Genomic DNA, 26780 nt, shown 5'->3' on the forward strand with positions numbered 1-26780 from the left:
CTAAAAATTTCATTCACCAAGCAGCTGGAATTTGAAAACCCAGGTGTACAATCAGTGTCACCACATAGCTTTTCATTAGCGTGTACATTTGTAATGAATCCATCCCTTCGCTCTCCAATGGTAGATGTTTGACCTTAAGACAAAGAGCTTATCCTAAGATTGGCCCTAATTGAGTGTCTCCATTTGAACGTTTCCTGTGCCCCGGATCTGGAGTTGAGGTTGACCTCGGCATCTGAGTGCACGTGGACACTTATTCCTGGAGGCTGGCACCAAGCAGTCAGGGATAGACGCACTTAGATCATCCTGTCCACCTTCTGATGGAAGCAAATGTGTCAGGAGGGTTTGGGGCTGGTTGTCCTCGGGGCCACACCCCGGACAGAATGAACAAAGGAAAAGGCACCTAATCGATTCATCAGCCCAAAGACGGATCGACGGTGAACTTATTCTTGGCTTTTCAGGTGTTTTGGCCTTGTGTGCCTAAAGTGAAAGTGAAAGGGAAGTCGCTCAGTCGTGTCCGACTCTTTGCCACCCCGTGGACTGTAGCCCACCAGGCTCCTCCGTCCATGGGATTCTCCAGGCAAGAGTACTGGAGTGGGTTGCCGTTTCCTTCTCCAGTGTGTGCCTAAAGGTAGTATGAAATGAGATTTTGTGGACAAATCCCACACTTGATGGGCTTCCCTGGTGTCTCACACGGTAATGAATCCACCTGCAATGCAGGAGACCTGCTTTCCGTTCCTGGGTCAGGAAGATCCCCTGGGGAAGGAAATGGCAACCCACTCCAGTATTCTTGCCTGGAGAATTCCATGGACAGAGGAGCTTGGCGGGCTACAGTCCATGGGGTCACAAAGAGTTGGACATGATTGAGTGCACACATGCCCACACTTGATAAGGACTTGTCAGAGGTACAGATGGGCACCGAAGGGAGGGTGGAAGCATCGCCTTGGCATTCTCACCAAACAGCAGACATCCCTGTGGGTAGCGTGGGCTTGAGGTGGGGGGTCCTGGCTCAGAGTTGGGGTCGCAGCCCACGTACATCTTCTTATCACTGTGCTTCTCCTCCTGTTCTCTTTCTTTTCCTTTCATCCACCATAAAAAGGTTAGCTTTTTTTTTTTTCGTGGCCACATGCCCAGCATGTGGGAATCTTGGTTCCCCAACCAGGGAATCTAGCTTGCCACCCTCCTGGCATTGGAAGCTTGGAGTCTTCACCACTGGACCCCCAGGGAAGTCCCAAAACTGTTAGCGTTTTTCTGAGTTCTGCTGTTGAAAGCAGAAAGGGCCTCAGCACCTCAGGAGGGGATGTGATCATCCCCTCTTAAGTGGTGGGTACATGGAACCGGCGTCCCCACAGGGAAGGGAAAGGCTGAGGACCACACCCTTCTGGTCAGAAGGGTTTCTTTACAGAGGGACAGAGGTGTGGGCAGAGGGAAGCCAGGAGGTAGTACAGGTGGCAGGGCTGGCAGGGTGGCACCAGGACCACCCCAGACCCAGAGGGGAAAGGGGTGACCCCCAGCGAGCCTCCAGCACAGGGATCCCAGTGAGAGGAGGCCTGGAACTCTGGAGGGAGCCCAGACATGTGCACCCCCACTTCACACTCTGGTATTCCTACCTGGTCCAGCCAAACGGAGTCAGAGGTACCTGAGCTGATGGATGCCACCCGGTGGGTATCCTCGAGAGGGCAGAAGGTGTGGACAGAAGGTGGTGGGAGACTCAGGTGTCAGCCCAGGGGAGACCCTGCCGAGCCACCCACGGGGAGCACCCGCTCAGCTCCAGGGCGTGCTCGTCCTGCTGTTACACTGCCCCGTTGTGCAGGGATCTGGCCAAAGTGCACCCAGAGACCGCTCCCGAAGTGATGGCAGGTGGAGAAGACCCCGAGGAGCGTGTGCAGTGGCCCTTTGCAACGCCTCGCTGAGCCTGGGCACCCCCATCCTTGTGAGATGCTGCACACCTGGCCCCCTGCCACCCCGGGGGGCTGCCGTGAGGACGGGGCTGGAGCAGGCGCCAGCGCTGGTTTTGACACTGTCATTCAGGACGTGAGACTTTCCACATTCCTGGGGCTCAAGCAAGTCCTAGAATCAGAACATCCGAGCCGGGAGAGAGATGGGGAGCTGGCTGGCTGCAGTTCCCCAAAGCCCAGCCGAGGAGCCAGGGCGGGTGCACTTCTCAGGAGCATCTCTGATCTCGGTGTCCTTCCTGCTGAAGAGCTTCCACTGTAGTTTTTATTTCTGTTGCGATATTCGAGATGCACCCAGCTTCCACAGTGGCATAGAGTTGGCATTGTTTTTTAAGGTAGAAATATATTTTTAAGAGCAGGATCTTTCCGGTTCGTGCGATGACAGTGAGGGCCTCGTTTGTGGCTGGGCCCTGGTTTCCGCCTCTTCACTGCTCACCAAGACTGCCAAAGTCCTTCTGAAAAATGTGTGTTCCCTCGAGCTCTACCCGCCAGACCATTGGAATCAAAATTTGAATTTTTTTTTTGCAGCTGCTATTTTTTAAAAAGCTCCATGGGTAATTCTGGTAATTGGCCAGATTTGGGAGCTACTAGTATGCTCTATGTATTTAAAATCATGCGCTATGAAAACCTTCTATGGAAACAATTTAGAACTTAATTGGTTCTACACTTAAAAAAAAAGGGAGGAATGTTTAAAAATCAAAATAAACTGTTTAATACCTTCAAAGATCTCCTTACAGATGCAACGAACTCGCTAGCAGCAAGGTGTGATTGGCTGAGCTTTAGAGAAAGGTGCTTAATTATATTTTTGAGTTTGAAATCCTGGTGACCAGATAATAATTCACTCTGATGTTGAGCAACTGATTCAAATCATTAACTGTACAATGGAACCGTTTTTCCACCGCACTACATGCTGTTAAGTTGCCAAGATGATTTTCCCTCGGTGTAGTCTCTTTTCAAGGCGAAGAGTAAACTTATCTGGTTTAAGAGCCTGACTCTGCCAGCCGTGTCGCATCTAGGAACTTTGATTTGCGTTGATCCTAAAGTATAGCTGTCTGACGAGAATAACTCTCTGGCACCAGACGGTGGAATCCGATTGGCGGTAGTTTTCGCTTGCACCAATACGTTGACGCAGCAGGACTCCTCCAGGACCCGCCTCGTCTCGCTGGCCTGCTAGGAATATCGTGGTTGTTAGTCGCTCAGCCGTGTCCAACTGCTTGCGACCCCTTGGACTGTAGCCCGCCAGGCTCCTCTGCCCGTGGAATTCTCCAGGCAAGAATACTGGACTGGATTCCTTCTCCCGGGTACCTTCCAGGCATCGATCCGAGGCTAATTCGTTGGCCGGTGGATTCTTGACCCTTGCGCCACCAGGGAGGCCCCACGGGAAGTAGTTTTTTTTTTTCCCCATAAGTGGATCTCCTGTCTAGTGCTGCCCCGTCTGGAGGTGGCGGCGCGCGTCTTTGCCGTGGCTCGCGGTGCTTGCAGCCTCCTGAAGCCTCGGGCTCCTTTGCTGAGACCGTGAGGCTCGCGTCGCCGGCTTCCTGTTTCACGTGCTGCCGCTCCTTTTCCGAATCCGGACGCCAGGCGCGCGGCGTCAGGCCCACGGTGCTCCGGCGCGTAGCCCCCTAGACTAACTCGTGCCGGCTTCGGGTGTGCATGCGCCCTGGTGTTCACCTGACTTGTTTATTCCTAGGGAATGTCACTAGTGCGCCTGGGCCTCAGATGGCGAGCGGCGTCGGCCTGGGCTCCTTCACCAGCCGAGCGGACGGCGTGCAGCAGCGGTCCTACTCAGTCTCCAGTGCCGACCAGTGGAGCGAGGCTACGGTCATCGCAAACTCAGCCATCAGCAGTGGTAAGACAGAGGCACGGCCCCGCGGACCCGGGCCGCCGCGCGGTCCTCAGTTGTCAGCCAGAGGCTGGAGGCCACGCTCTGCTGTGAGCGCGGCCGCCCTGCCGACGGCGTCACGCCGTCCACCTGTGGAGCAGTTGCGTCCTCGATCGGCCGCCTCACCCACGTCACCTCGTGTCCCGCTCCGGTGCGGGGACGCGGCGGAGGTTCGCCCCACTTGACAGATTGGGAAACTGAGGCTTTGGGAGAGGTTGTGCCCCTGCTCACGCGGCCCGCCACAACATGGCCTTCATGTTCCATCATCAGTGTGCACTGCTGGTGGTTAGGCTTCACTTTTTTGGCATCAAATCAAAGCACATAATTCTTCCTCCTTATCCATTGTCCCAGGTTCCTGGTATATCCTCTTAAATTTGGGAGAGTCTTCCCTTTTGCTTTCTTTTTTTTCCTCCAAGTGTGGACATCTTCTTGGGAAACAAATGTGCTCCCGGGAAACCATCTTGACATATGTGTGAGCGCATGGATTATGCAGCATCGAGGCCCCGCTTACCGCAACATGCTTTGCCTGTGGCACTTTTGTCTATGGCCTGTTCACCGGTATTTAAAGGAATTCCCACTGTACTCTGCCATCTATCAGACAGGATTTTAGAGTAATTTTAGCATAATTTGTTCTAATTAAAAGATTCAGCATCAGGTCTTCCCTGTAGACCCAGCAGCTGCTGCCGCAGGACGTGTACTTTGGGTAAACAGCATCCTTGTCTCCAGCCACCCCACGCTCCTCCGTCAGTGGCCGCCAAGCAGAGGCCTTAAGGAGAGGCATCTCCAGGCCCAGGAGGAGAAGCGGGGTCTGGGAAGGCAGTGCCAAAGGGTGTTATGACCTCACGGGCCTGGGGCGTACACACAGCCTCACCCAGAGCCCAGCGCCCCGCTCCCCTCTCCTTCCTCAGACAAAATGAGATGCTTTGGTGGAGAGCAAACCTCTGCCTCCAGCCTCTTCGGGGGCTGGGCGTTTCACCTCTTGTCTGGTATCATGACAGCACCTCCAGAAGTTCAGTGATGGGGCTGAAGTCATTACACATTAGCCGCCTGCAGTTTATTCCCTTGTAATGTGACCCGTGTGCGTCCACAGTCATCGGGGCCGCAGAAGGCCCGGGGTCTCAGCAGACAGGGCTGTGTTTCAAGCAGACCCCCTCCCCGCTCCCCCTGCTGACGGGACGGCCTTGGCAGGCGTCCTCCGTGTTCTTATCTTCAAATGGGTGTGCTCTTCCCGCCCTTGTGTGGTCCATAGGTGTGTGCAGGGGACCATCCGCCTGTGGCTTCTGCCCCTGAGTAGGTGCTCTTGTTGCCACGGGCACTTTTTTTTTTTGGATGGGCAAGTAGTCCACATACTTGTTTAATTGCTAAGTTGTAGGCAAGAATACTGGAGTGGGTTGCCCTTTCCTTCTCCATCACATACTTAATTGCATTGGCCAGTTCTTTGCAGTGTATCCATTTTTTCAGTTAGCATTAGCCTTTGTCCTAGCGGGTTTATGCTGTCGCCTGCTTTCTCAGAAGGCGCGCTCATGTTTGAGGGTAGGAGGAGCTGAGCTGGGCCTCCTCGGCCTGGTACACACACTGCCCTGGCCCTGCCTTGCCCAGCAGCTGCCCCAGGCCAGAGCTCTCCTCGTCTGATGAGAACTGTTGAGCCCCCAGCGCAGCCTGATTAGGGCAGCAGCCTTTGGGCTTGGTTCTTTATGTGCCATAAGAGTTATATCTGGGGAGTATAACTATGTAATAATATACAAGAACAAGTTTCACCCCAAGTGTTGGCCTCCCACACGCTCAGAATATTTCTTCAGGAAAAACATTGGAAGCAGCACATGAATCTAAAATCCATTCTTTACAAATATTCTGTTTGCACAGAGACTCGCTAGGGGGCTTCCCTGGAGCTCCAAGACTCTGCCTTTCCAATGCAGGAGGCACGGGTTCGATCTCTGGTCAGGGAACTAAGATCCCACATACTGCAAAGTGCAGCCCTCCCCCCCCCACCAAAAAAAAAAACACCTTACTAGCTAACTCTCCCTCTACCCAGTAGCTCTTTGCCTCTGGTCACGGGTGTGAGCCAAAGCGCCCCCACACCTTGTCTCATCAGACTCCCCGATTTCCAGACGCTTGATTTGGGTGGAAGCCTCTCCCCACGGAAGGTGATTGCCTCGGTCTGTACAGTTCAGTGCAGTGCAGTTCGGTCGCTCAGTCGTGTCCGACTCTTCAAGAACCCATGGACCACAGCACGCCAGGCCTCCCTGTCCATCACCAACTCCCGGAGTCCACTCAAACTCATCTCCATTGAGTTGGTGATGCCATCCAGCCATCTCATCGTCTGTACAGACATCTTTATAAAGTACCTGTACAACTGAGGTCACCTCCAGACGAATGCTGTTTTTAAATGTACCAAGTGATTTCTCACACGCTAACACCCGGGTGCCCATTGTTCTTTCCTGTAGCATGTTTGTGAAAGACTAGTTAGGCCTCCTGCTGCCCCAGAGCGCGAAGCCTGGACACAGGAGATGAGAAAGCAGTGTGAGCCTGCAGTGGGGTATGGGTGGAGAACGCCCAGGCTGAAACTGTGCAGATGGTTTAAGGATGAGAGAGTTAATCACAGAAAACTTCCCGAAGAGAACCAAACTGGAGCAACGTTTCAGGAACCAGATGGATTCCTTGTGTGTGCAAAACTGCAGAAGGAGGTTCTACACGTGAAAGCTGTTTGGACCAAGACTCAGAGAGGAGGAAAGGGGCGCTTGGAACAGCTGAGGGGCCACACGGAACTGCAGACTTCAGCAACATTTCAGGAACCAGGTGTTAGCTGGAATACAGCAAAATGAAGACAGGCAGGAAGAGCAGAAAAGAACCATCAGTCATGTCCGACTCCCTGCGACCCCATGAATCGCAGCACGCCAGGCCTCCCTGTCCATCACCAAATCCCGGAGCTTGCTCAAACTCATGTCCATTGAGTCAGTGATGCCATCCAACCTCTCATCCTCTGTCGTCCCCTTCTTCTCCCACTTTCAATCTTTCCCAGCATAGGGTCTTTGCAAATGAGTCAGCTCTTCTCATCAGGTGGCCAAAGTATTGGAATTTCAGCTTCAGCATCAGTCCATCCAGTGAATATTCAGGACTGATTTCCTTTAGGATGGATTGGTTGGATCTCCTTGCAGTCCAAGGGACTCTCAAGAGTCTTCTCCAACACCACAGTTCAAAAGCTTCAGTTCTTCGGCGCTCAGCTTTCTTATAGTTCAACTCACACATCCATACATGACTACTGAAAAAAACCACAGCTTTGACAAGACGGACCTTTGTAGGCAAAGTAACACCTCTGCTTTTTAATATGCTGTCTAGGTTGGTCATAACTTTTCTTCCAAGGAGCAAGCATCTTTTAATTTCACAGCTGCAGTCACCATCTGCCGTGATTTTGGAGCCCCCCAAAATAAAGTCTCTCACTGTTTCCATTGTTTCCCCATCTATTTGAGATGAGTGATAAGGGGTCAAAATTGCAACATTAGGACTTCCCTGGTGGTCCAGTGGTTGAGAATCCGCCTGCCAATACCCGGGACTCTGGTTTCATCCCTGGTCTGGAGAGAGCCCACACGCCGCGGAGCAGCTAAGCCGGTGAGCCACAGCTTCCGAGCCTGTGCTCTGGAGTCCGGGAGCCGCAGCAGCTGAGGCCCATATGCCTAGCGTCTGTACTCCACAACTAAGAGCCGCTGCAGCGAGCCACCTCAACCCGCAACCAGAGCAGAGCCCCTCGCCGCAAGGAGACAAAGACCCAGCACAGCCAGATAAATAAATAAAGAATGTTTTAATTGCAGAGTTAATTAGCACTTCGTTTAAAACTTAGAGCTGACATGTTAAGTAGCAAAGATCCAGAGAGACAACAGAATGTTTCACAAAAGTAAGGTTCCTGCGGTTTCACAGAGATTCTCCTTCACATCTGTTTCCTGAGGACGGATGGCTGTGTCCCACCCAAGATATGAATGAAACGAGAAACGGTAGTCATGATAAAAAAAAGAGCTAATGATACTGAGGCCCTTGTGTGGATCGTCACGTTTGCTCCCCAAGGAGTGGGCACTGCTCCTAGCTCCATTTCCAGTGGGGGAGACTCTGGTACAGAAGGGCTCAATATCGCTTATGCAAAGTCACGTCCTAGTGAAGCTGCCATGTGAACCCAGGTGGCCTGATTCCCAGCCTCAGACTCTCTGCATCAGCACTTCTCAGATAGGCTGCCCAGACCCGTGACGGCAACATCACCCAGGAACTGGTTAGAAATACAAATTCTTAAGTTGCATCCCAGTCCCATGAGTGGGTGCTAAGTCACTTCAGTCGTGTCCAATTCTTTGAGACCCTATGAACTGCAGCCCACCAAGCTCCTCTGTCCATCGGATTCTCCAGGCAAGCATACTGGAGTGGGGTTGCCATTTCCTCCTCCAGGGGATGTTCCCAGACCCACTGAATCTAAAACTCAGGGGTGGCGCCCAGCAGCTTCTGTGCTAACAGACTCCCCATGGAATGATGCTGTAGGCTGAAGTCTGAGAACCGTCACTTGAAATCCTTGCTTCTCAAAGTGTGGTCCACGGACTAAGTGGTATCTGTCAGCCCCTGGAAGTTGGCTAGAATCACAGAGTCCCAGGCTCCAGCTAGACTTCCTGGATCAGAGCGCACATTGTCAAGAACTCTAGGCGACTGGGACCCACTTGCATCTGGAATACATCCCGGCTTCCCTCTCATTGGCACCATCCTGCCATACCCCAAGCAATTGTTAATAAGAACCAGGGCACAAGATCCAATGGCTGACTTCAAGAAAACACATTTATGTATGGATTTCAGGACCTCAACTTGGCATCTGCATTCCCTGCCACACTTGGAAAATAACCACGGAAGAAACAGTGATTAAGGGCTCTCTATCGTGTTTTTTCTCTAAGCCGCAGTGAAATACAAACTCCACCTTTTTTTTTTTTAATTAATCATTTTATCTTTTTCCCCCATGTCTCTGGTTTCGATGTCAGTTCAGTTCAGTCGCTCAGTCGTTTCCAACTCTTCACGACCCCATGAACCATAGCACACCAGGCTTCCCTGTCCGTCACCAACTCCTGGAGTTTACCCAAACCCATGTCCATCGAGTCGGTGATACCATCCAACCATCTCATCCTCTGTCGTCCCCTTCTCCTCCTGCCCTCAATGTTTCCCAGCATCAGGGTCTTTTCAAATGAGTCAGCTCTTTGCATCAGATGGCCAAAGTATTGGAGTTTCAGCTTCAATATCAGTCCCTCCAATGAACACCCAGGACTGATCTCCTTTAGGATGGACTGGTTGGATCTCCTTGCAGTCCAAGGGACTCTCAAGAGTCTTCTCCAACACCACAGTTCAAAAGTATCAATTCTTCGGTGCTCAGCTTTCTTCACAGTCCAACTCTCACATCCATACATGACCACTGGAAAAACCATAGCCTTGACTAGACGGACCTTTGTTGGCAAAGTAATGTCTCTGCTTTTGAATATGCTATCTAGGTTGGTCACTTTCCTTCCAAGGAGTAAGCGTCTTTTAATTTCATGGCTGCAGTCACCATCTGCAGTGATTTTGTAGCACAGAAAAATAAGTCAGCCACTGTTTCCCTATCTATTTGTCATGAAGTGATGGGACTGGATGCCATGATCTTAGTTTTCTCAATGTTGAGCTTTAAGCCAACTTTTTCACTCTCTTCTTTTACTTTCATCAAGAGGTTTTTTAGTTCCTCTTCACTTTCTGCCATAACGGTGGTGTCATCTGCATATCTGAGGTTATTGATATTTTTCCTGACAATCTTGATTCCAGCTTGTGCTTCCTCCAGCCCAGTGTTTCTTATGGTGTACTCTGCATATAAGTTAAATAAGCAGGGTGACAGCATACAGCCTTGACGTACTCCTTTTCCTATTTGGAACCAGTCTGTTGTTCCATGTCCAGTTCTAACTGTTGCTTCCTTACCTGCATATAGGTTTCTCAAGAGGCAGGTCAGGTGGTCTGGTATTCCCATCTCTTTCAGAATTTTCCACAGTTTATTGTGATCCACACAGTCAAAGGCTTTGGTGTGGTCAGTAAAGCAGAAATAGATGTTTTTCTGGAACTCACCTGCTTTTTCGTTTGGTTTCATTTCGTTTAGTTTAGATGTCAGAGTCATAGAAAAGCTTACCCAGTGGGAGCTGCAGGAACAGGGGCAGGGGGACGACAGCAGCTTTTGAATCTGAGTGCCCTTGTGTTGGTGAATATGCCTTCTTATCATCCCACATTTTATTGTACATAATAATACGTAGCGTGGGAGTTCCATTTTCCTCTACCCCATCGTCCACTCTAAATTAAGACTTTGGCTCCAGAGAACTTTGTCAAGTCTTCCCCTCTGGGTGCACAGGTACCTGGGGGGGTTCTGCTTTTCAAAGCTGTGAGCAAACTCCTAATTAGCTAGATGATGTTGTGGTGTGCAAAACCACGAAACAGGAGGTCCTGGTTAAATTAAGCAAGGGGTGGGGGACGCGGGAGAAAGAAGCATCCATTCTGTGAGATGGAGTGCCCCACTGCTTTGTGACTATTACTGTGGTAAGGTTTTACGTTTTAAAGTACCTGAGGTTTAAAATTAAATGTCTAATATGATTTGGCGTTGCTGACGTGAGACCCACAGCTGCCCGGAAAGGAAATGCAGGCAGCTTGGCTCAGGGTTTCAGATTGCTGTCTGCCGGCTCTCAGGGTGGAGGGTTGGGACCCACTCCCACTCGGCGCCACATGCAGCTCCAAGTAATTTTTTAAATGCAAAAACATATTCATCTTGAGCTTCGACGTTGAGAAAGGCTGCTCCGGTAGTACATGAAAAATTAATTTTTTTACATTTTTCCTCACTCTCCTAAGTGTTTGACAGAAGTAATTTTTGCAGCAAGAGAGAATAAAAAGTGGCGGCTGTAAATTCCTGTCCCAGAACCTGTTGTGCAGATTCTTTATGGACCCAGAATTGATCTACATGTCAGACCCTGTTGTGGTTTAAACTGTTTATCACCATAATGGCAGGAGTAAGCCCGTGAACACCAACTTATAATCCCGGGTGAAAGAAATTGGTGCTCGCAGTCAATGAAGGGGCAGCTCGGCTTTATTGATAGATTCGGAACAATTATCTCTGCAACAACTATTGGCTGAGGAGTCTCTGGAATCTCGTTGGAAGCCTGGGATTTTTTTTTTTTATTATTAATCATTTTCTCTATAGGTCATTTTCTCCAGAAGTGTTAGCCAAGAGTTAAGCATAACTGTGGGTAGCCAGGGACCCTCAGGGGGTCGTCTGTAGTATACTTGGTGGTCTTACCTTGCTCCGGGGCAAAATGTATTTAGAGGTGTGTCCCACCTGTGCTGACAGCCAAGCCAATGCCATGAGCCCCGGGCACCGTCGGCGAGTGTCCCTGCGTGTCCCGTCAGCAAGCCTGCAGGCCTGCCACCCTCTCCTGCCAGTGCCTGCCTGTCGGCGAGGCAGCCAGTGTCCCTGTCCCTTCTCCTCCTGGTTGTCAGGTTGTTCCGACGGCTCCACCCCATCCCCGATTGCTTCACTCCAGCAGTTAATCTTCTGCCGCCCTCCTGGCCTGATATCTCTGGCAGTTTTGCATTGCTTCAACTGCTGCTTGAACATTTCACTTCAGCCTGCCTGCACCAGGCCACCGTCTGACCTCGTCAGCCCCAAGTACAAAAACCATACCCGTCTTTCACGCTTCCACGTGGAAGGGAAGCACCTGCTCCCTCCACACTGTGTAACTACACATCTTCCCACCTGAATCTGTGGTTATTGGACAACCAGTCCTGAATCTGAAGCAAAAATTTACATATTTGCAAACTTTCAAATTTTTTTTTTTCATCATGGACATTTTTTTGTAGGACTTTAGGCTCCCCCGGTGTCACAGTTGGTAAAGAACCTGCCTGCTGATGCAGGAGACACTGGAGATGTGGATTTGATGCCTGGGTGGGGAAGATCCCCTGGAGAAGGAAATGGCAACCCACTCCAGTATTCTTGCCTAGAAGATTCCCATGGACAGAGGAGTCTGGCGGGCTACAGTCCATGGGGTCGCAAAGAGTCGGACACGACTGAACACACACACACACCGTTAGAAACACACATTTCTGCTCTGGCCCACGTGTCCTGCACTTCCTTTACTCCCTCCCCATAGAGGCAGCTCCAGGAGGGACAGGCAGCCCTGAATGTGACATTACAGAGACTATACCATAAATGTGGGTTCTGGGGATGTTTTCTGTCGATTCATTGATTTTAGTTGCGACAACTTGAGCACTTTCTCTATCCTCGGCTTCTGTGCTAGCAATTTTACCATGTGGCCAGCAGGTGGCGGTAGTGAACGACAGTACCGCTCTCACCCGGGAGTTTAATGGAAATAGAGTTGGCTTCCCAGGTGGCTCAGCAGTAGAGAATCCGTATGCCAGTGCAGGGGATGCAGGTGAGGCTGGGGGCACTGGGGTGGGGTTTCAATCCCTGGGTCAGAAAGATCCCCCTGGAGGAAGAAATGGCAACCCACTCCAGTATTCTTGCCTGGGGAATCCCATGGACAGAGGAGCCTGGTGGGCTCCAGTCCATGGAATCATGGAATCGGATATGACTTAGCAGCTGAGTGAGGGCACAATAGTTGATTTACAATGTTGCGTTAGTTTCGGGTCTTTAGCACGGTTATACGTATATATCTATTCTTGTCCGGATTCCTTTCCATTATAGGTTATTACAAGCTAGTGACTATAGTTCCCTGGGCTATACAACAGTTCCTTTTTGTTTGTTTTATATGTAGTATGTATCTGTTAATCCCAAATTCCTATATTATACCCTTCCCTTTCCCCTTTATTAACCCTGAGTTTATTTTCTTCCTCTGTGAGCCTTTCTCTGTTTTGTAAATTAGTTCATTTGTATCTTTTTTCTTTTTCAGATTTCGCATGTAAGTGATATCCTATGATATTTGTCTTTACCTGGCTTATTTCGCTTAGCTTGATAATCTCCCGATCCACCCATGTTGCTGCAAGTGGTATTATTTCATTCTCTCTATGGCTGAGTAGTATTCCATATACATACCACATCTTTGACCACTCATCGGTCAGTGGACGATGGTAACCCACTCCAGTATTCTTGCCTGGAAAATCCCATCATTTATCTTTTCAAATTAGAGTTTTCTCCAGATATATTCTCCTAGGAGTGGGATTGCAGAGTCATATATTAGCTGTATTTTTAATTTTTAAGGAAGCTTCAAACTATTCTTCATAGTGAAAGTCGCTCAGTCGTGTCCAACTCTTTGCGACCCTGTGGACTATACAGTCCATGGAATGCTCCAAGCCAGAACACTGGAGTGGGTAGCCTTTCTCTTCTCCAGAGGATCTTCCCAACCCAGGGATCAAACCCAGAGTATTCTGCCATGCAGGTGGATTCTTCACCAGCTGAGCCATCGGGGAAGCCCCATTCTCCACAGTGACTGTACCCGTTCACGTGCCCGCAGCAGGGTAGGAGGTTCCCTTACTTCAGCACACTCTCCAGTGTTCATCACCTGCAGACTTTTTGGTGGCCATTCTGACCTGTGTGAAGGGATACATCACTGTAGGTTTGACTTGTGCTTCTCAAGCGTCAGCAGTGCTGAACGTCTTGTGTGCTTGTCAGCCATTCGGCCTGGAGTCTGAGTTTGTGCAGCTGCCGGTCTCTGTCTGGTGCCTGCCATCTGATACCCGTTTCCTGAGAGTCATTATCCCTGTTTGATAAGTGAGGTTCAAAAAGGCTGAGAAACTTAAGACCACACTCGTTTAACAGCCGGAATTCAAACCCAGGGCTTTCCCATTCCAAAGCTTATGGTTTTCCCCTCTGCTGTTTGCTTAAAGGAGAAATGAATTCTTGGTATTGAAACAACATATCATAATAACTGTTTATCTTTTCATCGGGCTTGCTTTCTAAGGGAAGATACACAGACGTTTTCCCTCTCTCACTGATCCTGAACTTTGCCTTTCTCATCATTTCTCCCAAATCTTGGCTGGTATTCAGAAGCCATCCCCTGGGGGTTGTCATCAACCCTCGGCTCCGTTCAGTATTAAAGGGCCCGCGGGCTCTCATCTCGGAGTTGGGCAGTCCCAGGCTCAGCCGCGCGGTCTATTCCCCCCACCAGGCTGGTCGGCCTAATTAAAGGAATGACCCCAGTTTCCTTCTACATGTGGAACCCGCTTCCCTTTCTCTGCGTGGGACCGAGGAGAAAGCAGAAGCTTCCTAGGGTATCTGGCCACAGGGGGGAAAGATGTTTTTTTTTTTTTCCTGCCAATCAGAACATTGTTACTTTGTACTTCGCTTGCTCAGTTCTTCCCTAACAGCTATTTCTAGCAGCAGGTGCTGGCCCGGGGGAAACACCGAGCAGAATTTTCCGAACCCACGGGCCAGCAATTCTCGAGTTGCCTGGCAGACGTCTGGAAATCACTTTAAACAGACGGCCGAGAAGAATGCTCTTGCCAGTCGCCATGGTGCCTGGTCCCAATCTCTGGGGCCCTCTGGCCCTCGGTATCTTCATCTAGACCAGAGGTTCTCAACCAAGGGTGATTTTTGTGTGCCATTCCCCTGGGGATATTTGGCAGTGTCTGGAGACAGTTTAGGTTGTCGTGGCTGACAGGATTGGAGGGGTTTGCCCCTGGAATCAAGGCGGGTAGAAGGCAGAGAAGCTGGTGAACACAGGGCAGCTCCCCCAAGACAGAACCATCCTGTTCAAAGTCAGGAGCGCCGAGGGCAGAAAACCCTGGTCTTGACCGCGTAGAATTGGGCTCCCTGGGCCCTGCCAGCCAAAGGCAAGGGAGGCTGTTTCCTCTCTTGAGAGAATGACTGCAGCCAACCCATGGTGGAGCCTCGTCCACAGCAACACTTCCAGCTCCGCTCCCCAGATGGACCCCTTGAGACAGAAGGCAGGGCACGTGGCTGGCCCCACGGTGCTCCTGCCGCCACTGCCAGTGAGGCCGTCACTTGGCGTCCATCCAACGCCCCCTGCCTGCCAGGCACACCCCCGGTGGGGGCGGAGGGCTAGTGCCATCCCCACTTTGGTGAGAAAACAGAAGCAGCAGAAGGCTGGATCCATCTCAGGCTGTGTCTTAACCTCCACCCACTGTGCCTTTCTGCGAACCACCCACCCGCCCCTGAGAACCCTGCCAGAAGGAGACCCGGGGTGGCCAGGGCTGTCTGCGGGCCTGTGCTGAGGACACATCGGAGACACACGGTGGCAGGCGTCATCTCAGTGTCCTCCCTACTCAGAGGCCATGAAGCAGATCAGGCTCACAAAGTGAAGCTGAAAGAAAGAGGTTCTGCGTTCACGCTCAGCAAACCAGCTATGCATACATTGAATGGGAGCCCGAGGTCGACAGGCAGACCCAGGCACAGCCCGTCTCCTGAGATGCTGAGACTTCCTCTGCTTCCCTGGTGTCTCAGTGGTAGAGAATCTGCCTGCAATGCAGGAGACGTGGGTTCAATCCCTGGGTCAGAAAGATCCCCTGGAGAAGAGAATGGCAACCCACTCCAGTCTTCTTGCCTGGAGAATGCCACGGACAGAGGAGTGTGGCGGGCTACAGTCCATGGGGTCGCAAAGAGTCAGACACAACCGAGCGATTAGCACTTTCACTTTCACTCTTCCCTAAGGGATGAGAGGCCTCTTTCATGGGGCCGTGTTTCCAGAAGGTCACTGGCAAATGGGGAGGTGTCCACAGCAGTGGATAGGGGTATTTCAAGAAGGCTCCGGAACCCCCATCAGAGAAAGAGGGGTGGAGGGATTGGGAAGCAGGAGGGGCTCTGGGGCCAGGGGAGGGGTCCGTGGTCCTGCTCTGGAGGGTGCTTTTCCAAAGCACTGCCTCTGGGGCCGGGGAGGGGGGCTGATTTGAGTCTCAATGTCCCCAGGTGGCTTCTCAGGTGCAGCTGGGGTTAAGACCCACTCCTGTGGAGCTGGAGGGTGGAGGAGTGAGCGGCACATGCAGACAGCGGTCAAGGTGACAAGCAGGAGCCGCATGTCCAGAGGACCGAGCTCAGAGCAGCAGGCCGAGGGTGCAGGGAAGGTTCATGACCTTTTCTTCTAAGTCTGTACTGGAGTAGAGTTGGTTTACGAAGTTGTGTTGTTTCAGGTGTGCAGCAGAGTGACTCAGTTATGCATGCGGACACACCCACTCAGTTTAGATTCTTTTCCCGTAGAGGCCATTACAGAGTATTGAAAAGACACACATTACTATATGTAAAATAGGGAACTAATAAGGACCTGTTGTGTAGCTCAGGAATTGGGACAGTTGTGACACAGTTCAGTTCAGTTCAGTGGCTCAGTCATGTCCGACTCTCTGCGACCCCATGCACTACAGCACGCCACGCCTGCCTGTCCATCACCAACTCCCAGAGTTTACCCAGATTCATGTCTATTGAGTTGGTGATGCCATCCAACCATCTCATTCTCTGTCATCCCCCTCTCTTCCTACCTTCAATCTTTCCCAGCATCAGGGTCTTTTCAAATGAGTCAGCTCTCCGCATCAGGTGGCCAAAGGATTGGAGTTTCAGCTTCAGCATCAGTCCTTCCAATGAATACCCAGGACTGATCTTCTTTAGGATAGACTGGCTGGATCTCCTTGCAGTCCAAAGGACTCTCCAGAGCCTTCTCCAACACCACAGTTCAAAAGCATCAATTCTTCGGTGCTCAGCTTTCTTCACAGTCCAACTCTCACATCCATACATGACCACTGGAAAAACCGTAGCCTTGACTAAACAGACCTTTGTGGGCAAAGTAATGTCTCTGCTTTTCAACATGCTCTCTAGGTTGGTCATAACTTTTCTTCCAAGGAGTAAGCGTCTTTTAATTTCATGGCTGCAATCCCCATCTGCAGTGATTTTGGAGCCCAGAAAAATAAAGTCAGCCACTGTTTCCCCATCTATCTGCCATGAAGTGATGGGACCGGATGCCATGATCTTAGTTTTCTGAATGTTGAGCTTTAAGCCAACTTTTTCACTCTCCTCTTTCACTTTCATCAAGAGGCTTTTTAGTTCTTCATTTTCTGTCATTGTTTTTGACACAGAGTAGCGTAAATAAGATACGGCGTAATTTTTCAACATACCATTTCAAACATTGTGCTCTTGAATCTTTCACTTTCGCCCTCCCCTGCTGGCCCTCTTTAAGCTTCACCAACCCCACACCCCCCCTGCAGCTGGAGCCACGGCCTTCACGGAGGATGGGGTGTCCCTTGTAAAGCGTTGCCCACTGCCACCCCCCACCTTTGGGCCCATCACCTCTCACTCCCAAAGGACTCTGCCCCTGCAGTTACCCCACCTGCTTCCTGTACCATCAGATCCTCCTGGGTGTTGGGTCCCTCCATTCAGCAAACAGGCCCACTCGGGCGTCTCCCATCCCGGCTCCATGTCCCTCTGACCTTTCTACTCCTTCTCAGTGCTCCTCCTCACACCCTCCCAGAACCCCTGTCTACACTTGCTGTCTCTGGTTACTCACCGAGTGCTTTCTCCCTGCCCTCTCCCTGCACGGCTGGACCCCGCTCTCTTCCAGTGTCCGGGCCACCCGCCCTGTCCACCCCAGGCGCCCAACGGCTCCCTTTGCCATCTGCTTCTCGGGGGAGCCCACTGCCGGCTCCGTCGTGCTGGACACTCTCTCCTGTCTTGGCTCCTCTAACATTGCCTTCTCTGGGTTCTGCTGCCACTCCCAGAGGTCTGTGTCATCAACCTGCAGGGTTGACATCAGTGATGTTGCTCAGGACTCAGCCTCTCTCCTCATCTCACACCCTGCTCCAGTGGGCCCAGCCAGCTCTCTGAACAGGGAAGGCCACCAAGGTCACAGCCAGCCTGACGCCCCCTCCTCCACTGCACACACGTGACCAGTGACCTCCTTGCACGGCTGTTGACCGGTTCACTCAGGCTCGTTAAATTCACAGCAGAACCAGGCGTCCTTCTAGAAACCGTGTTCACACCAGCCTCCCCACCGTCTCATCTTCCCAGTGGCTCGAGTCGCAGACGCAGGGCCATTCACGCACGAGTCTTCCCTTAGCCTGACCCTGAAGGACCAGTTCCTGTGGTGAGTTCTAGGGACTTGACTTCCTGGGGCACGTTCTGGCCGCTCACACAGTGATCTCCCTCCCTTGTGTCCACCACTCGCCCCGCAGCCCTGCCTCATCTCCTGCCTTTTTTTCTTGTTTTCCTAAAGTCTTCCAAACTCATCTTTAAAAGAAAATAGACACGAGCCCCCTTTGCCACTGCCTGCCCGTGGCACCCCGCGGCTCCCGCTGCACGTGGTGTATCCCCCTGGTTTTGTTTCTGGCGCCCAGGACAGCTGGTCTGGGCCGTGATGTCTCTCTGTCAGGTCTCCCGCCCCCCGCCTGGCTCCCTCTCCGTGGCTCAGATGTGCTCTGCTCGGATCCGGGCGAGTCCCGTGGCCGCTCAGGACTCAGTGTCCACGTGGCCCGGCCACCTCCCCCCAGATGTCCCTTCTGAGCTTGACTGTGGCCTGGCTGTCACTGCACCGCTTGTCCATCCGTTTCCTGCCTACTGCGGCAGGTGCCTACCCCTTCCCATCCCGTGACCGTGTCCAGAGTCATCCCATCTGGCTTTCTCGTTTGTCTCTTCCCCGAGCCCCTTGTCTCACCAGACCCCTGAAACCACAGCCCGCACGTCCTCACAGCATCTTCCTCACTCACCAGATGCGCTGACCTCACTCCCATCTCCACCTGGATCGTCGCTAGGTTGTCCCCAAAGAGGGGCGGACTCCGTGGTGACGGGGGTGGTGTGATGGGCTTGCAAAGTGAGCTCCTGGGCCTTTCTGCCAATCTCCTGTGATAAAAATTCTCTGAGTTTTTTAAGATTTAAAACAAAACGCTTTGCCTGCTGCTCTATAAACTGTTTCCTAGCAAAGCCAATGCCCCTCACGTGGAACAGAGAGGGTGGAGGGAATGTTTCAGTTTCTGGCTAAAGCATGGCCGGTGGGCGGTGTGAGCACCTTGGACAGGTGTTTTAATATGTCTTTATTTGTCCGGCTCCATCAGGTCTTAGCTGCGGCGGCAGGGTCTCCACTATGTCATGCAGTATTTTTCGTTTCGGCGTGTGGACTCTGTGGTTGTTTCCCTGGGCTTCAGTCATTGCAGTCCACGGGCTTAGTTGCTCCACAGCCTGTGGGATCTTAGTTCCCCAACCAGGGGTTGAACTTGCATCCCTGCATTGCAAGGTGGATTCTTACCCACTGGACCACCAGGGAAGTCCCTTGTGCAAATTTTTAAATCAGTTGATGGTGAGAGATTAAAACTGAGTTTAAAAAAAAAAAACAAAACTGAGTTTCTTTCCTTCAGTGATCTCAAGCCGCTTCAGAATCATAAGTAAGATCAGTGCTCAAGTAAGTAGGGATAATCTAGGTTAGGTTGTGAAAATGCATTTCATGGCATTTAGTTAATTTTATATTTAACCTCAGTTATTCCACAAATATTTATTGACCACTTGTGGCGTGTCAGCCACTGCCCTGAGCCTGGCAGTGGAGCCAGGGATCAAGAAGGAATTCCTGGGTCTCTGGAAGAGAAAAGAGAAAAAGATAATCAATAAACAGACTGAAATGTACTTGGTCAAGTGGTGAGAAGTAAAGTGAGGTTAGTAAGGGGTAGCTGTGATATACATGTTTGTGTTCAGAAAAGGGGTTCTGAGTGAATATGTGAATTCCTAAGCCTTCCTCCCACTGAGACTGTAAAAGTGCTTTATCCTCTCATTCATTCATTCAGCAAACATCGTGCAGTTTACCATGTGTGGTGGGCCCCCACGGTGTGTTTGGAAACGGCCCTGGAGGAGACAGATGTGTTACTTGGCCTGAAGGCTGGTAGGAGGGCATGTGGGCCTACCGGGTGGAGGGAAGCGTGTGTGTCCCAGGCTGGGAAAGGCATGGTGTGTGGGGAGCTTGGCGGGGTGAATGATGAAGGGACTTAGCTGGAGGGGAGACCGCCAGGTAGGAAGGACGATTAGAAAAAGCATCCCCAAAAGGTTTGGGCTTGAACCTGGGTAGTCGAGTGACCTCAGATTCTCAGGGAGGAGTAATTGCCTTCACAAGCTAACTCCTGAGTCCACGTGGGTGATCATTAGTGTAGAAAGATGAGGGGGAGGTGGGTTAGGGGGGAGTCCGGGAGTCCAGGCCCCTCAACCCCTTACTCTCCTGGAAATCTAGAAGTTTCACAGACAATTTTACAGTTTTAGTTTTACTGTAAAAACCAAATTTTACAGTTAGTTTCTTGTGTTTGTTAGTTTGGTCCCAGCAGTTTTAGTTGCAAACTTTCAATTTTAGGTTAATTTTTTAAAAAGAGAGAGAGAAAGAGAAAGCATCACTTATCCCCACCCCTGCCCACCTCCAACATCCAGTGAGATATAGGTAGAGTAGTGTGAAAAGATTCATCAAATATATATGTGCCCTTTCTCCAAGAAATGAAATAAAACTTTCAATGAGGTTTTTGCAACATTAAAACATCTGATTTTATAACATTGTATATTTTTAAGCAATATAGGACATTTTCTCATGGCATTATACCACTCTGGGGACAGAAAAATACTCATTCTATATTCCTTTACTTTGCTCAGGTTCTCAACCTAGGAATGAGAAGTCGCTTAAGAAACTTTAATTATACTGTCTCCCTGGCGACCTTTTCACTTCTTAGAATAAAATGTAATCAGATCTTTTTCCAGCCCTCCCTTGCTTCCTGTTGTAGAATTTACAAATACATGCTTCGAGGGCTTAAAATGTTTGTAAATACCAATAGAAAGACAGGAGTGAGAGTGGTGGTAGAGAGGAGTGATTGTAAAAATACAAGTAGTTGTAAGATGGTTAAAAGGAGATAGGTAGGTAGGTAGGTGGAGAAGGAAATGGCAACCCACTCCCGTGTTCTTGCCTGGAGAATCCCAGGGACAGAGGAGCCTGGTGGGCTGCCGTCTATGATCGCACAAAGTCGGACACAACTGAAGCGACTTAGCAGCAGCAACAGCAGGTAGGTAGGTAGATAGATAGATGATAGATGGCAATAGAGAGATAAATTGGGAGTGGGCGAGAGGGATGGATGGACCGAGGGGCAGATGAGATTAGGTAGGTAGGTAGGGTGGTTGATAGATCGTTAAGCAGAGATAGACAGGTTGGGGTGGCTGGCTGGCTAAATGAGATAGGTAGGTAGGTAGGTGGGTAGGTAGAGTGATGGGTGATAGATTGATAGATGGCTGATAGATTGTCGAGAGAGAGCTGTGTGCAGATCAGGCTTATCCTCAAGCTCTTTGTGTGTTTACTCCTTTAGTATCTGTACATTACGTTGGTTTTGCATTCTTGAACTTCTTTCGATGAATATATCTTCCCTTACATCTTTGCTTTACTCTCTGACAGATAAGGTTATTAACAGAAAGCGATATTAATATTAATTACACAAGGATACTAAAAATTTTATACCACAAGGAAACAGATGGTTATTTTAAATGGCTTAAAATTTTGCTCTTTTATAGGAAGAAACATTTTAAACATATTTAGTTATAAATGCTATTTTAATTGCTACATTATTTCTGCAGTGGGATTTTAAAAATCTTATTACATTAGCAGGGGAATGTTTCTCTATATATTTCAGAGTCTCTTAAAATGTGTTCTTATTTACAAGAAAATTATTATAATTACATTTAAAACACAGTATCCAAGAGCTCGATCTTACTGATAAATGCATTATACAACTCCCACACCTGATCTTTCCCTGGCCACAGTTCAGGATTTCAGCTCCAACAGGAAATCCTCTCTCTGTAGCATTTAGCCACGATCGCAACCGCGCCAGTTACCTTTTTACATGGGCTCTCTGTTTTTCATGGTGTTTATAAATATGCAGTCCTTATCTGGTCTCTGAAGTTATAACTGAGGGAAGCATTGCTCCTTTAGAAATCTTCGATGTATCATATAATTACAAGACAGAAAAATGTACTGCAAAATTTTCAACTTAATTTCACAAGATCTGGAAACTCAGCTTGCAGCCAGCTGTTGGCTTCTTGGTTCCCTTCATCTCAAGCTTTGCAACGATAACAGAAGGTGATAACCATCTCTACTGCCCAAAACAGCCATCAGAAATCTCCTGTCTGAATGCTGTTTTCCTTTGACATCAAAATGTCCCGGGAAGCCAGTGTCCAGGAGCACCATCCTGCCGTCTCCAGGAGAGACGCCTTTATGGTGAGGGTGCAGAGGGAAATTGAAGGCTGGGGGCACGTCAGGCCGCCATCAATCAGCAGGCAGAGCAGAGCCAGCAAGACACGTGGGTCAGGCCCCCAGATGAGATTCGTAAGCCGGCAGCATGCATCTGGGCCACCCATTCTGGAAAAATTATCATCCTGTGATACCATCTAAAGCAGTCAAGGTTGGGGTTATTGCCTGAACCAGCCCCTGGTTTTTATACACGTCTGTCTTCCAGGGCTCTGGCAAAACTATAAACCAAAGTGTTAGCCATCAAATCACATGAATACAAATTCCTAGACAGTTAATTTTTTTTTAAGAAATTATTTGTCCTTTCAAACTATATTCACTTTTTCCCCATAGTGTTCATCGTGCTGTTTTTCATTTTTTAAATTTCTTTGATTTCTAGAAGCCTTAATAGTAGAAGCCTGGTGTGAAAGTGTCCCCAATGGATATGATTATCTGTGTATCATGCGGCTAGAACACAGTGTCACATGGCTGTCAGTCATGCATGTTTCGGCCTGCTCTGGGAAGTCTGCCTTCTTCCTTCTAGCAAGTGGGTGAACTCACCCATCTCTTCATTAACTTTTGTGATAGTAACTTTCTATTTTCTCTAATTATTTATAACGCATTACATTTTAGAAAAATTCAAAATGCAGAGAAGCTTTTTGCTCTAAAAACAAACAGAAAAAAAAAAAAACCCTGCAGTAAACTTTTAGTCTGGGGGATGCGTACCCTGCCAGTGCCTGTGGTCCTGCTTATTTCCGAAAGCAGATTATGGCATGACCGGCTTTCATCATAGACGTGTTAAGTTTCTGTACTCTCTGTGACTAGCAATAGAGGAGTGGTTAAGTAAGTTACAGGACAGCCCTTAGTGGGCTGCCACGTCGCCCTGTTAACGCTGCTCTCTGTGTAATGGCTGGGGAACATGTTACAGACGCTGTAGGCGCCCTCATGCTATGAACCGACGTCAGCGTGACGTGCGTGGTCCCACCGCTCCCGGGCCTTGTCCTGTGCTAAGCTGGGGAACCTCTTCCCACACCCATGTGACCTCCCCACCCCTGTGCCCCATCAGATACCACCTTGTCCAGGAGGCCCTCAGCTCCCTTCTCTGCTCTTTTCCCTCCATACCACGTCCCACCTTCCAACCTTTGTGACTCACCGTTGATTTTATTATCTGTCATCTTCCCCACTAAAACTGAAACATCTTAAGGGGGAGACCTGGGTGGCTCAGGTGGTAAAGAATCCACCTGCCAACGCGGGACACTCGGATTTGATCCCTGGTCTGGGACAATCTCCTGGAGAAAAGGAAATGGCAACCCACTCCAGTATTCTTGCCTGGGAGATCCCATGGACGGAGGAGCCTGGCAGACCCTAGGGTCGCAAAGAGTCACACACAACTTAGTGACTGAAACTACAACAACACAGAAGGGTGAGGATTCTGTCTAGTTCACCTCCCTGCCCCAAGGCCCAGGACGGGCTGTGTCTCCATCAGGCTCAGCCCGAGGAGCCTCCCGCAGGCGTCCATAAAGTACCAGAGTCATCCGCCCTGCGCAGTCCTGCAGTCAGTGCTATAGACACACTGCCCACTGAATCTATTGCAGCTCTAGTCTTAGAGAGTCTGAATAACTGGCCAGGGTCACACAGCTGGCAGGATCTCGTGTGTGTAGATGGGCTGGGTGTGTGTGCGCCTGAGTGGAAAGCGTTGTGGGGTGGGGGAGTCATCTAAGATCCAACCGTTCCCCCTTGTTCTCACTTCAGCATTCAGAACTGAATACCTACTACTTATGGAAAATGTTTTACATAAAGTTATCCCAAATATTTTATATAAAATACTTTACAAATATTTTATGTAAAATATCCCAAATATCCTGAATATTCATTGGAAGGACTATTGCTGAAGCTGAAGCTCGAATACTTTGGCCACCTGATGCAAAGAGCCAGCTCACTGGAAAAAGACCCTGATGCTGGGAAAGATGGAGGGCAGGAGAAGGGGATGACAGAGGATGAGATGGTGGGATGGCATCACTGACTCGATGGACATGATTTTGAGCAAGCTCTTGGAGTTGGTGATGGACAGGGAAGCCTGGCGTGCTGCAGTCCATGGAGTCACAAAGAGTCGGATACAACTGAGCAACTGAACTGAACTGAAAAAAAAGACAGAAAGTGAAAGTCACTCAGTCATGTCCGACTCTTTGTGACCCCATGGACTATAGCTTGCCAGGCTCCTCCATCCATGGGATTTTCCAAGCGAGAGCACTGGAGTGGGTTGCCATTTCCTTCTCCAGGGGATCTTCCCCACCCAGGGATCTCCCACATTGCAGGCAGGCTCTTTACTGTCTGAGAACTGAACTGATCCCAAATATGAATTCTGTAGTTAGGAGAAACACAAGTGAAGAGGTGAACATTTGAGAATTTCCACCTGGACTTCGTTAGGATCTGTGTTCAGCTTGCAACTTGAAGTGGTCAGGAAAGTGTGGCCCTTGACTGGTGTTAGTAGAGCCAGGAGGAGCAGAGCAAGGCAGTGGGGGGTGGGGGTGGGGATTTGAAGCTTTGGGCGGGGGCTAGGGGTGGGCAGTAGGGGACCTGGGACCTGGTGGGCAAACAGAGACCAGAGTCAGGACACCACCGGGCTCCCTGCCCCCATCCTGCCCATTGCCACACAGGGCAGAACGTGACCGAGACTGCAGGAGACCCGATTCAGCTCAGAGCAGCCGGGTCAAGTCATGGGGAAGCCATAGAGCCTGTCCCGTCTCTTGGAGAGCAGATGTCACCCCAGTAGGGACTGGAATTACTCACACACTGTGTCCACAGTAGGATGAACCATAGCTTAAGAGTCTCATGGCGTTGAGCAAATTGCAACGTTCAGTAGTCAGAGCATGTTCTCATCGGCCGGAACCCAGAACAAGGCTCTGGATCCTGGTCTTGCCCACCCCTTCTCCTTGCCCACACGAGCACGGTTTGAGCAAACAGGCTCCCTCCAGAGACTCTCCCGACATGGAGTCAGATACAGTTAGAGATACCATTTTTTCACGTATTAAAGTTGTATTTGTGGGAATTCCCTGGAAGTCCAGTGGTTAGCACTCTGCACTTCCATTGTAAGGGGCACAGATTCGATCCCCTGTCCAGAACTAAGGTCCTGCCAGCCTCGCAACACAGCCAAAAAAATAATAATAATATGTTGAATTTGTAAGAATAGTGGCTGTAGTGCCTCATGAGAGAGTGGTGTTAGGCTGTGCTTTTCCCAAGAGCTAGAAAATACTGTGCAATTGCAAATTATCCCTCAGCTCAGCCTGCTTCTCTGCACTTTGTCTCCATATCATCGTTTTCATCTCTTTCTTCACAACTGAAGAGATCTGGTTAAATTCCCGAGTAGCCGAAGTGGTGTAGATTCGCCACTTTGCGTGCCTACTGAATCCCATTCTTGTGCCTATTTTGCATACTAAGCTTGTAAGTCCCGAGCTCTCTTCACAAATATCAGTATCTTCTCTTTTTTTTTTCCATTTTCTACTCACCCTCAAGAAATAAGGGCAGAAATCCATTGAGTTGCCCCAGCTACATAAACATCCGAGCAGACAAGGAAGCCCAGGCATGCTTCGCTGCCCCCCTACCCCCGGGATGTTTTCAGAACTCAGTCACCTGTCGTTCCAAAGGTCAGTCTCTGAAAAGGACAGAAGAGACACCTTCACCTGGGAAAAAGTGTCCTGAGATCTAGAATGAGAAAATGAACTTGGATTTCATGGAAGAAGGAAGAAAACACATACCCTGATTTCTTCCTTTTCTGAGCCAGAGCCGGGAACCAGAGAGAGCACTAAGTATAGCAGCTGCTCCCAAGAGCCCTTGGCTGCCGGGAAATGGAGGGTCTGAGCCTGTGGAAGCAGGGTGACTGTGGCCATCTAACCTGGGTTCTAGCCCCCAAGGACCTAGAGGAACCTGGAGTGGGAAACCTTTTGGGAAACCCTAAAAGCGCTCCCATCTTGGGACCCTGAGTCTCCTCTGTCCCTCAAAAGTGACAGAACCCCAGTGATGAGCAGGAGAGGGCCCAGCCGCCCCTGTGCTGTAGGACAGGGGTCCCCAGTGGTCCAGGGACTGTTAGGAGCCGCATTGCACAGCAAGAGGTGAGCACCCGGCGAGTGGGGGAAGCTTCACCTGTGTCTCCCCATCGCTGGCATTACTGCCAGAGCTCCGCCCTCTGTCAGATCAGCAATGGCATCGGATTCACATCAGGGCACGAACCCTAACCTTCAAGTCAAGGCAGCATATCCTGAGATTGCCACAAAAGAGAAAAAACGGCACAATAGTCGTAATGCACTTGGATCATCCAGAAACCACCCCCCCGCCCCACCCCCCACCTGTGGAAAAACTGTCTTCCACGAAACCGTTTTCTGTTGCCAGAAAGTGCTGAGGACCACTGCTTGGGCATCACAGGGAGTGTGGGCAGGGACAGTTAAGAGAGCATCATGGATGGCCAGAACTTTCTGCAGGGAGGAGGGGCGGGGAGAAGAGGCCTGGGGGCTGGCGGAGTCGAGGAGGTCGCATCCTGCTCGGGGAGGCTGTGGGGACTCGCTTCTTTTAACCTAACCCCCGGGGATCAGAGGCGGCGTGGGGAGAATGGGAAGGAGCGATCCCCGAGTGAGTAGCGGGCGGCAGATTTTGCTTCCTGGCCGGGGCCACCGCATCCTTCACTGACCCTCCGTCAGCCACACGGGGCTGGGCTCCTGCTCAAGGAAAAAAGAGAAAAATGTCAGTTATTATGTTTGG

General features: G+C 50.3%; 1 protein-coding gene across 4 annotated transcripts in view; it reads left to right on the forward strand.

Moving 5' to 3' along the window:
• AGAP1 (ArfGAP with GTPase domain, ankyrin repeat and PH domain 1) overlaps positions 1-26780 on the forward strand; it is a 576216-nt gene that overhangs the window by 406788 nt on the left and 142648 nt on the right. For 3 of the 4 annotated variants that reach the window (XM_040231824.1, XM_040231822.1, XM_040231820.1), the window contains one exon: positions 3643-3801. The exons of the other annotated variant lie outside the window; for it this stretch is intronic. In XM_040231824.1, the coding sequence (XP_040087758.1) occupies positions 3643-3801 (159 nt within the window). The remainder of the gene's footprint in view (positions 1-3642; positions 3802-26780) is intronic. 4 annotated transcript variants of the gene reach the window in all.

This window comes from Oryx dammah, unplaced genomic scaffold (assembly GCF_014754425.2).
Source record: "Oryx dammah isolate SB20612 unplaced genomic scaffold, SCBI_Odam_1.1 HiC_scaffold_28, whole genome shotgun sequence".
NCBI classification, from domain to species: domain Eukaryota; kingdom Metazoa; phylum Chordata; class Mammalia; order Artiodactyla; family Bovidae; genus Oryx; species Oryx dammah.